The 12,254-nt window shown below is 32.4% G+C and overlaps 1 protein-coding gene across 1 annotated transcript in view; it reads right to left on the bottom strand.

Annotated features, from left to right (window-relative positions):
- The window catches only part of LOC114335751 (voltage-gated potassium channel subunit beta-2), a 176,367-nt gene that overhangs the window by 93,439 nt on the left and 70,674 nt on the right, over positions 1 to 12,254 (bottom strand). Inside the window, exon 3 of the mRNA XM_050653927.1 lies at positions 5,879 to 5,989. Coding sequence (XP_050509884.1) covers positions 5,879 to 5,989 — 111 coding nt within the window. The remainder of the gene's footprint in view (positions 1 to 5,878; positions 5,990 to 12,254) is intronic.

Genomic DNA, 12,254 nt, shown 5'->3' with positions numbered 1-12,254 from the left:
ATTTCCTGTGCTCCTATTGATGTTCTACTCATAATATTAATATCATCGGCATAAGCGGCCAGATAAACCGTTCGGTTGGTCAGTAGGTTTCCTCGTCCAGTTTGCATTTGCCTAACCGCATACTCCAGTGCCAGGTTAAACAAAGTTGGGGCCAGCCCATCTCGCTGCTTTAGTCCCTGCGAAATTTTGAAATAGTCTGTCCGGTGGTTTTGTATTCGTACACATACCTGAGTTTCATCCATTATGGCTTTAATGAGTCTAATTATCTTGTGTGGTATTGCCAATTCAGCCAATATATTGTAGAGTTTGTTCCTTTTGACTGAGTCGTATGCCTGTTTGAAGTCTACAAACACATTGTGGACATCAATGTCGTGTTCCCATGATTTGCTCAAGATCTGTTTGACTGTAAATATTTGATCCAGTGTCGATCTTCCCTGTCGGAAGCCTGTCGATACTCTCCAATAATATTTTCTACTAGTGGTTGGAGCCGCTGGTTTATAATATACGTGAGGACTTTATATGCTGTACTTTATATGCTTTATATGCCTGTTACCATTATATTCTATTAATATCCCTGTACCATTTTATCTCGGCTTGCATTTTTTGTTTGTACATAAATAGCCAAATAGCCACAGCAATCTATTCCAATTTGCCAACAGGGATGCGTCAGTTAAACACATTGTGTAGTGTTTGAGCCTCAACAAACACAATGTTGTTTGTTTTTGTTATTTACAGTAAACTACATTTCATTAAAAAATGTTTCAGTAGACCTCGAAATGGGCACAGCATTTGTGAGTATTGACTGTAGGTTTTTTTTAAAATAGGTACATACTCTGTTTTTAATGGGATTTTGTATGTTTATAAATAGAGAGAGATTGGAGAAGAATTATTTGAGCATAAAAGTTTATTTATCATTACTATTAAAGCGAAACTGACTTAGCCTCTCTTTGTTTCCATTGTTCTCCTTTCATCAGGCCTAATATTAACAGTGCGTTAATATTTTCATTGTAAAGCATGGAAAAACGAAAAAAACACACGGTGCTCTGTAGACATCGCAAATACAATAATAAACCAAAGTAAACAAAAATGCTACCCCATTCAAAATGACTATACAAATATTTATTTATGTTTTGCTTCTTTATATACAGGGCGCTTATTTCATAGCGACATTGACAATATTCATTGACAATATAGCTGTAATAATATTGTTGCTAGAAAGTCAAACTTGTATACCGGGTGTATAAATCAAACTGTGTTTTTTTCTCAAAGTTCGCATCACCCTGTGGATTATTCTAACATTTATAAAATACTGAAATTAAAACCCAACTATAGCCTCAGGTTTTCTTAACATTTTGTCTTTCGATTCATTCGCATATGTTGGATAATAAAAAAGTTAGGTACTTTAACAATTATGGCCATGTTCGTCATCAGTACAGGGTGTTTCTAAATAAGTGCGACAAACTTTAAGGGGTAATTTTACATGAGAAAATAATGACAATTTGCTTTATAATCATGTCCGCAAACGCTTCGTTTCCGAGATACAGGATTTTCAATTTTTTTTTCAAACTGACGATTTATTTATTTCTTTAAAACCAGTTGAGATATGCAAATCAAAGGCTATAGCGGGATAAGATGGTCAAAAATGCCCCCGCACCGATCAGCCCCGCTACTTATGTTTTCGATAAAGGATATAAAATTATGCCCTCATGCAAATTTTTAGCTTCCCAGAGGTCCTAAAACGTCTTAAATCGAGAAAAGAAGAATTTTTAGGTTTTATTTTTTTGTAAGCGCCATTTTACTTTAAAAAATCTGAAAAAATTCAAGAGGTTGTATCTTTTGAATGCAAAACAACCTGATTTTTTTCATATTTTTGTAATGAAAAATGAGCACAGGAAAAATTTTTGAAATTTTCAAAAAATTTTTAGGTTATGATAATATAATTTGGCCAACTTTTAAATAGTATTTTTTTGTGTACTTTTTGCCGTTTTTTTGAATGGCAGAGGCAGAATTTTTAATATCTGAGCGGAAAGAACGAAAAAATCGAAAAAACCGTTTTTTGCTGTCTCGAGATGCATCTCGGGACAGCCAATTTTAGGATTTGGGATCCTGACTACAACAACTGAAAAAAACTAAAAGTGTGCATTGTGTCATAAAATTTGGTATGTGAATAATAATATTTGAAACAACTTTTTCCGATATCTTTAACGCGAAGCAAATCGAATCGCATATCGAAAATTCACCCTATTTGTGGATTCACAGTAGGCCGCGTTTAAAATTTAAAGTTCAGTTGACTATTTTAAAAATTGTGAAACATCACCCTGTATGACTGTGCAAAATTACAAATCTGTATAATATATTTTGATAGCCGAAACATAGGGGTGTCTTCATCTTAAATGCGACACACTGTATCTTATCAATTTGATAATTTATTGCAACTAACATAGTCGTATTTTTTATAGATTCAAAATATACAATCAAAATACTGACTAATTGAACTGATTCACTAATTTTATCATAAAAAGTTCAAATTGATTGCATTGAAGTATTGAACCAATTAATGTGTAATAATATAATATAATATACAGAGTGAGTTTTATGTATGGAAACCCTCAATTATCTCGGAAACGGCTTGCACGATTTTTATAGATTGTGGTGGGTAGGAGTTTTCTAATGTGGCCGATATTAAATAGTATACCTAAACGCCATAATTTTGGAGTTATTGCTACATTTACTTAAAAAAACTTTTTAAACAAATTATAAAAATCAATTTTTTCGGCTCGGGTAGACATAGTTCTTCGGCCCATTGGGAACAAAAAATTTCTCGTAATTTTTCTCTAAGCTAATCGTTTTCGAGTTATAAATAATTTAAAACTGAAAAGAAATCGAATAATGATGATCTTCAAGGTTAAAAAACACGCTAAATTCAAGCTAAAGCTTTATTTTAGCAGTTAACAGTAAGTAATTTGAGCTGGTTTCATTCTAAAATATTGTTTTTAGTTGTTAATGCATCCCGTTCGCCCGTCCTCTCATATGCTCTTCATTAACATTTATTATAAAGCAATGTTTTTGAATAAAACGTGCCAAAATTTTATAACGAGCCCCTGGAATAAGGGTTTAGCTTGAATTTGGGTACTCCGCAGTTTCAAAAATAATTTTTTATTTTTTATTTGTGTATTTGAACCTTGAAAATCGTCATTATTCGATTTTTTTAGTTTTAAATTGTTTATAACACGAAAACGATTAACTTTAGAGAAAAATTACAAAATACCTTTTTGGTTCCCAATGATCCAAAGAACGTAAAATAATGTCTACACGGGCCGAAAAAATTGATTTTTATAATTTGTTTAAATTTTTTTTAATAAATGTAGCGATACTTCTGACACCATGGCATTTAGGTATAGGGAATATAACATGAAAAATAATCAGTATATTTAAAGGACTTCGAAACACAAAAAATATATATATCACATTTGAAATAAGAAAGTTCATAAGATTTCCAGAAAAACGGAAAATCTGACAACAATGTAATTATCACTGTAATATCGGCTGCATTAGAAAACCCCTACCCACCAAAACCTATAAAAATCGTGCAAGCCGTTTCCCAGATACTTGATACTTACTATTTCTATACATAAAACTCACTTATTATATTAATTATTATAATAATATTATATTAATAATCATTAATTGGTTCAATACTTCAATGCAATCAATTTGAACTTTTTATGATAAAATTAGTGAATCAGTTCAATTAGTCAGTATTTTGATTGTATATTTTGAATCTATAAAAAATACGACTATGTTAGTTGCAATAAATTATCAAATTAATAAGATACAGTGTCGCATTTAAGATGAAGACAGCCCTATGTTTCGGCTATCAAAATATATTATACAGATTTGTAATTTTGCACACTCATACAGGGTGATGGTTCACAATTTTTAAAATAGTCAACTGGACTTTAAATTTTAAACGCGGCCTACTGCGAATCCACAAACAGGGTGAATTTTCAATATGCGATTCGATTTGCTTCGCGTTAGAGATATCGGAAACAGTTATTTGGAAAAGTTGTTTCAAATATTATTTTAACCCCACATATCAAATTTTATGACAAAATTCACACTTTTAGTTTTTTTCAGTTGTTGTAGTCAGGATCCCAAATCCTAAAATTGGCTGTCCCGAGATGCATCTCGAGACAGCAAAAAACGGTTTTTTCGATTTTTTCGTTCTTTCCGCTCAGATATTAAAAATTCTGCCTCTGCCATTCAAGAGAACGGCAAAAAGTACACAATAAAATACTATTTAAAAGTTGGCCAAATCATATTATCATAACCTAAAATTTTTTTTAAAATTTCAAAAATTTTTCCTGTGCTCATTTTTCATTACAAAAATCTGAAAAAAATCAGGTTGTTTTGTATTCAAAAGATACAACCCCTTGAATTTTTCCAGATTTTTTAAATTAAAATTGCGTTCACAAAAAAATAAAACCTAAAAATTCTTCTTTTCTCGATTTAAGACGTTTTAGGACCTCTGGGAAGCTAAAAATTTGCATGAGGGTATAATTTTATATCCTTTATCGAAAACATAAGTAGCGGGGCTGATCGGTGCGGGGGCATTTTTGACCATCTTATCCCGCTATAGCCTTTGGTGGGTTTTAAGATGTAGTTATTGCACATTTTTTGACATACAATTAAGAATTTAATATTCACCATTGGCGCGCAAACGGGTATTATGACCGATAATATTACCCGAACGCACGCCAATGGTGAATATAAAATTTTTAATTGTATGTTAAAAAATGTGCAATAACTACGTCTTAACACCCACCAAATTTCATTTGCATATCTTAACTGGTTTTAAAGGAATAAATAAATCGTCAGTTTGTAAAAATAAATTGAACATCCCGTATCTCGGAAACGAAGCGTTTGCGGACATATGATTATAAAGCAAATTGTCATTATTTTCTCATGTAAAATTAGCCCTTAAAGTTTGCCGCACTTATTTAGAAAACACCCTGTACTGATGACGAACATTGCCAGTTGTTAAAGTACCTAACTTTTTTATTATCCAACGTAAGCGAATGAATCGAAAGACACAATGTTAAGAAAAACTGAGGCTATAGTTGGGTTTTAATTTCAGTATTTTATAAATGATAAAATAATCCACAGGATGATGCAAACTTTGAGAAAAAAGCACAGTTTGATTCGTACACCCGGTATACAATGACAGTTTGATTGTCTAGCAATAATATTATTACAGCGATATGGTCGAGGAATAAGACTAGAACGTGGTAAAAAATCGCTTAAATCGGACAACATGTTTAGGAAATTCGAAACATCAAAAATGACCAAATTTTTAGTGGATCGATTTTTTGCACCGCAGTGTAGTACTGTGAAAGTTCATATTATAAGAATAGGGATTATGGTAGGAATTTATATATGTATGAAATATACACAGTGTCCTATTTAAAAAATTGTGTTTGCCATTGCAAGTGTGATCTTGGTTTTCCGGGTCTTCGTCTACCTTAGATTTACCATTCCAGAACTGATGTTATGTCTTATTCCCATCATTTGTCTGATTCTTTCATTTGTAACCCTGTCTCGACGCGACTTTCCCGCCGCTGTTTTTTCTACGTTTACTTCTGACCCCAAATAATGATGTATTCCTCTACAAGTTTGCGTGTCATATATTCTATAGGTATACATTCTATTTCCTTCCATTTATTTTACGTGACAGTATCGGATTAGCTATTTGTTTGTTATCCCATCGGTTATCGAATATGTGATTTAAAAAATGGCTGGATATTAAATATTAAAAACTTCTTTAACATAAATTTATAAATAATTTAAATATCAATGTAAAATAAAATAAAGTATTTACCTGAATGAGCCTCTGACAGATCGAAGACGTTGATTCCGCTTTCCACAGCCAAAACGATTATTTGTTCCGCCTGTTCTTCAGTTAAATTTGGACTAAACGTAGGCCACGTGCCTGTAAAAGAAAGCTAGTTACAGTTCTACAATTTCAACTACTACAGAAAATAGCCCACTACAAATTTCTCCATTTTTCAGCAGGACGGAGCGACCGGTCATACGGACAGAACCTTAAAATTGCTTTAGAAAACACAACATAGACGTCTTTTTTGGCCTTCTAACAGTCCTGGCCTAAATGCCATTGAAACAGTATGACATAAAATAAAACGTACACAAGAAACAACCCACTAAGACTATTACATGAACTTAAAGCCAAAATAATTACTAATCAGGACGTCTTATTAAGAATGCAAAAAGAAAAAGAGCTATTAACCACAATGCAAACAGCCAAAATAAAATACCTCGGTCACATCATGAGGACCAGCGAAATATATGGATTGCTACAACTAATTGTACAGGGAGAAGTAGAAGAAACACGAGGACCAAGAAGGTGAAGAATTTTCTGGCTGAAAAATCTACATGCGTGGTTCCACATAACAACCACAAATGTTTTTAGAGCAGCAGTGTATAAAGTGCAAAGAGACAAGAACAGCGTCCCAAAAAATCCCCCAGAATAAACCAACACCATTATGGAATACCGAAGTTCTGCAGGATAATGAGACAGACCAGAAATTTCAAAAGGCTATAGATTTGGCTTTAACACAGACAAAGGACTATAACAACATAGACTAAGCTTGGAAACATATAAAATTTGCTTTGACAAACGTGTCAGATAAAACAATTAAAGGACACAAAAAAAGAACAATAAAATAATGGTTCGATAATGATTATGGATGAAATCCATACGAGAAAAAATATGTCTAGAAGGAACATGCTACAAAACCCCTCGCACAACAACAATGAAACATATAAACAAACAAGAACAAAGACAAGAAAATTAATGAAAAGGAAGAAGAGGGAGTATCAGGAAGGAATAATCAGAAATATAGAAGAAAACAGGAAGAACAAACAAGCTAAACAGTTCTTCAAATGAGTTTCAGAGATCAAGACCGAGTATCAAGCAAGAATAGGATACTTCCTTCAAAACGACATCGGGTAGTTTATTACTGATGACAAGAAAATCCTAAAAACCTGGAAGGAATACTTTTGTCAGGGACCAACTGTTAAATGACGAATCTAGCAAAAATACATCAAATTATATAGAAAGAAGTACATACAGCTGAAATAGAAGACCAACACCCGACATACTAAGAAGTAACCCGCAAACAAAACCAAGATCTATAGGACAGTAGTTAGGACAATTATGACTTACACTGCGGAAACAAGACCTGGCACCACAAGGACAAAAAGACTGATAGAAACGTGCGAAATGGAAATAGTCCGAGATATCACAGGAAAATTATTATGAGATAGACAACGTAGCACAGACTTCAGGCAAAGCTGCAATATAGAGAATATAAATGACTGCACACTGAAAAGAAAAAAATAATGGTATAGCCATATAAGCAGAATGGGAGAAGGAAGACTGGTAAAGATACCACGAGCAAGGGCGCCCATATAAAAATTTTTAGGGGGGGGCCAAACGTGAAGATGTTGCACATTACATTTTGTATATTTCGGATGACAATATATACAGTAGACTCTCTCTATAACGAACACGGATATAACGAGGTACATTAGGTGTCCCATGAAATTCCTATTGAACTATAACGCTCTATAACGAGGCATATTTGGTTATAACGAGGAAAATTTAAATCGAAGAATACTTGTCTTTACCTGTTTTTAGCGTTCTAATGGTCATAAATAAATAAATGCCCCAACTACCTGTACATAGAAATGCCCAACATCTGTCTTATTATCGAAGCCAGTGCTATAATAAACTCGGCCACCTGTAATAAACATCTGCCTGTTTATCGACCGATATGGCGAAGTCTCATTGTTCACTGTTCAGGTTGACCATCGACACATAATAAACTACGTAAGAGGCATCAAAAGATTTCAATATTATTATTGTTTGATATAACGAGATCCGCTTATAACGAGATAATTAATTCACCATTTCAGTTCTCGTTATAGAGGGAGTCTACTGTAGTTTAAACCACCTAAAAACCTAGTTTGAACCCTGTTGTGAGGAATTATTCATACATTTAAACACTAGACCAAGTTTTTAAATGGAAATGTCATGGGTACCACAAAAGTTGAGCCTCTCTTTAAAACCCGTTTGAAAAGAATACAATGCTTGCAAAGCCTTCCCTTCAACTTTGGCGAGCAGACTAACCAAGAGTATGTGTCGAACCAAGTTTTTACTTTAAAATCTTAAAAAGGAGCCCCCTTTATTTTTGCAGATATAGAATCCTTATGAAAAATAAGGCACACATATTCCAAACATTTTTAGAATTGTTGATAGATGGCGCAAATAAATCGCATTTTCCGAATATAGCGCCATCCGTCAACAATTCTAAAAAAGTTCGAATAAATGTTACTTATTTTTTGAGGAGGAAACTCAATCTGCAAGAAAAAACGGGGGTTCCTATTTAAGATTTTAAAGTTAACTCTCACCCCACCTCCAAAGTGTGGAATGAAAAATCCTGTTTGGTGTCATTCTATAGATTTTTGAAAAATATTAAACACGTGTTTTTTAGTTTTATTTGGAAGTACATATATTTCTCGAGATATTAGACCGTTTCTATAATTTTGCTGTGGTATCACGATATACCGTTTTTTTCCGATTATAGCGCTATCTACCTATCCACAATTCGCAAAATGGCTCGACTAAAATTTGCTTATTTTAACAAGGAAAATCCAAATCTGCAACAAAAATTAGGGGTTCCATTTAAGATTTTAAAGTTACCCGCTCCACACCCAGGGGTTGAAGTGGTGGACTTGTTTAGTGTCATCGCATAGATTTTTGAAAATTATTGAACACGTATTTTTCAGTTTTTCGATCCGATGTTCATTTCGCGAATTATTCGGCTTTTCCGCTACTTTTGGGACACCCTGTATATAACACTCATTCATCATGAAAGATCACCTGTTTTTCATTTAAATAAAATTGTTCTGTTCATCATAATGCACACTTTAAAAATAATCTACTTACTAAAAAAATACTTTTGCAAACTAAAATTTGACTATGTTCAATAAATTTTAAAAATTATTTTTGAATATGAATTTTTTCAAAATATAAAATATAATTACTTTATACCAGTTGTTTAAGACAAATGGCTCATTAGTGATTATCGATCAGAGATCGGAATTCTTGCTGATATGGTTTTTTTGCAGTATAAATGATTCATTTAATTTGTAATTTTGGGTGTCGATTACAGTGTATATGTTTCCCACGCCTCTAATCTCTGTCAATGTTTTCGTTAGTAGCATACCCTGATTGTGGGAAATGTGTATTATGCACATTCCATACAGACCACTGTCGCAGACACAAAGATTTTCTGTTAAACTATTAATAACTACCCAATATGTGAATTTTTTTTATTAATAAATATGTTGTTTCCAATTTATCTCTCAAAATTATCCAATAATGTTTTGACAAAAATGCGTTTATGTAATATAAATTTAAATTTTTTCTTTCCCGAAAAGCTAGGGGGGGGGCACGGCCCCCCCCTGCCCGTGTGTATGGGCGCCTATGACCACGAGATAGATCACCAAACGGCCGAAGGAGTATAGGAAGGCCAAGGAAGAGATGGTGTGACAACCTGGATATCTGATGAGGAAGCATCCGAAGATACAGGGTGGGGCATTAGTGTGACAAAGTCCAATTACTCGTTTGTCGTAAGAGATACGAAAAAAAGTTATTTACATAAAAGTTGGGGCACGGATAGGACCATAAATAAAAAATATTTTCAGATATACAGGGTCACCCGTATTGACAGGGTGACACAAACTTATGTTTTTTTTTTAAATGGAATACTTCTGAGATACTGAGATACTGTATCTTCTTACATTTTTCGATTCTTCTCGATGTCTTCTTTCTCAAAATATAGGGTTTTGTGATATTATACGAGGTAGTTTAAAGAGTAATTACGTTTTATTGTTAATTTCGTAGCAATATTCACACCCTGTAGAATTGTAGTGATTTGACATCAAAGTTTCTATTTATGGTCAAACGATTTTCAATATAGTCTACTATTGTTAAATATTAATAATATGGAGAAAAGTTTAATATTAATATACAGGGTTGGCCAAAACTCTGAATCAGTATTTTCTGCGTTTTATTAAATTGAACACTCTGTATTTTAGTATTGTAATGAAGTGATATTTTATGGTACTTTTTTATTTCTTAAGCATTCCCTATACTTAACTGCTTTAATTTTTGAGTTATTCGTGATTCTTTAATCCAAACATTAATTGCAACAAAAATTACGTGAAATTTTATTATCTGGCTGTACAAATATTCAATCAAAACTAATTTTTCGAAAAAAAGTAGATATTAATCTAGACTGATCCTTAATTTATTAATTTTGGATGAGATATCCAAATACCTACGTAGTTAAGATTGTTGGTGCGTAAAATATGAATAAAACATACAAGATTCTACCTAGTTGGCTATGACAATAAATTTGCTAAAACATTGGACATTATACTATTTTTATAGTTCCAGTTGCTTTCTTACCATTACTACTATTAATTTTTTTAATGAGTAACTGATCAAAATGGTTTTTGTGCTAGGAGAGTATAACAAAAATCTGCTACTAGCAATAAGAATTTTTCATCAGCAATTCCCTAATAGACGAAAATCAAGAAGAGAAACTTTTGAAAGTACCTAAAACGATTTCAACAGTTTAGGTCTAGATAGTTAGATTATAAGAACGTTCTTCCTAATATGCAGATCCTCAGTTACACTAACGATTACATTTAATTCATTTTATTCATTTACAATAGTTTTATTCGATCAGGTTTCTCGTAATTTAAGTATCCAGTCCATTGAAACCGTTTTAGTATTCTTTCAAAAGTTTTGCTTCTTGGTTTTCGTTTGTCAGGATATTGCTGATGAAAAATTCTTACTGCTAGTAGCACATTTTTGTTATACTCTCCTAGCAGAAAAACCATTGTAATCAATTACTCATCAGTTACTTATTAACAAAATTAATATTAGTAATGGCAACAAAGCAACTGAAACTATAAAAATAGTATAATGTCAAATGTTTTAGCAAATTTATTGTCATCGCCAACTAGGTAGAATCTTGTATGTTTTTATTCATATTTTACGCACCAACAATTTTAACTACGTAGGTATTTGGATATCTCATCCAATATTAATAAATTAAGAATCAGTCTAGAATAATATCTTCTTTTTTTTTTGAAAAATTATTTTTGATTGAATATTTGCACAGTCACCTAATAAAATTTCACGTAATTTTTGTTGCAATTAATGTTTGGATTAAAGAATCACGAATATTTCAAAAATTAAAGCAGTTAATTAGGTATAGAGAATGTTTAAAAAATAAAAAAGTACCGTAAAATATCATTTCATTCGAGTACTAAAATACAGTGTGTTATATTTAAGAAAACTCAGAAAATATTCATTCCGAATTTTGACCAACCCTGTATATTAATATTAAACTTTTCGCTATATTATTAATGTTTAACAATAGTAGACTATATTAAAAATCGTTTGACCATAAATAGAAACTTTGAGGTCAAATCACTACAATTCTACAGGGTGTGAATGTTGCTGTGAAATTAACAATAAAACGTAATTATCTATTAATCTACTACATATAATATTACAAAACCCTATAGTTTGAAAAAGAAAACATCGAGGATAATCCAAAAATGTAAAAAGATATAGGGTGTTCTATTTAAAAAAACATATGTTTGTGTCACCCTCTCAATATGGGTGGCCCTGTACATTTGAAAATATTTTTAAATTATGGTCCTATCCGTGCCCCAACTTTTACCTAAATAACTTTTTTTTTTGTATCTCTTACGACAATCGAGTAATTGGACTTTGTCACACTAATGCCCCGCCCTGTAGAACAGGCGCGAGCCTGTATCACTGAATATATCACCAAGTACAGGGCAACCTACCTTAAACTTATAAAATCAGCTAAAAAAGACTACTACCATAACCGTTTGGGAAGCTCAAAAAGTGTTGCAAAAGAAACTTGGTCCATAATAAACGATCTTCGAAATAAAACCCACACTGCTAAAACAATTTCCCTTCCAGACCCTGAAAATCTAAATGAATACTTTGTTAATGTGAGTAAAAATATTACATCAACTATTTTGCCACAACAAGATCCCATTGCTTATCTTCCTAATTCAAGAAATGTCTCGAATTCATTCTTTATAAAACCAGTCGATGAATC

Source organism: Diabrotica virgifera, chromosome 6 (assembly GCF_917563875.1).
Source record: "Diabrotica virgifera virgifera chromosome 6, PGI_DIABVI_V3a".
Classification (NCBI taxonomy): Eukaryota; Metazoa; Arthropoda; class Insecta; order Coleoptera; family Chrysomelidae; genus Diabrotica; species Diabrotica virgifera.
Note: the sequence above shows the minus strand (reverse complement) of the source record. Positions and strands in the feature narration are given on the sequence as shown.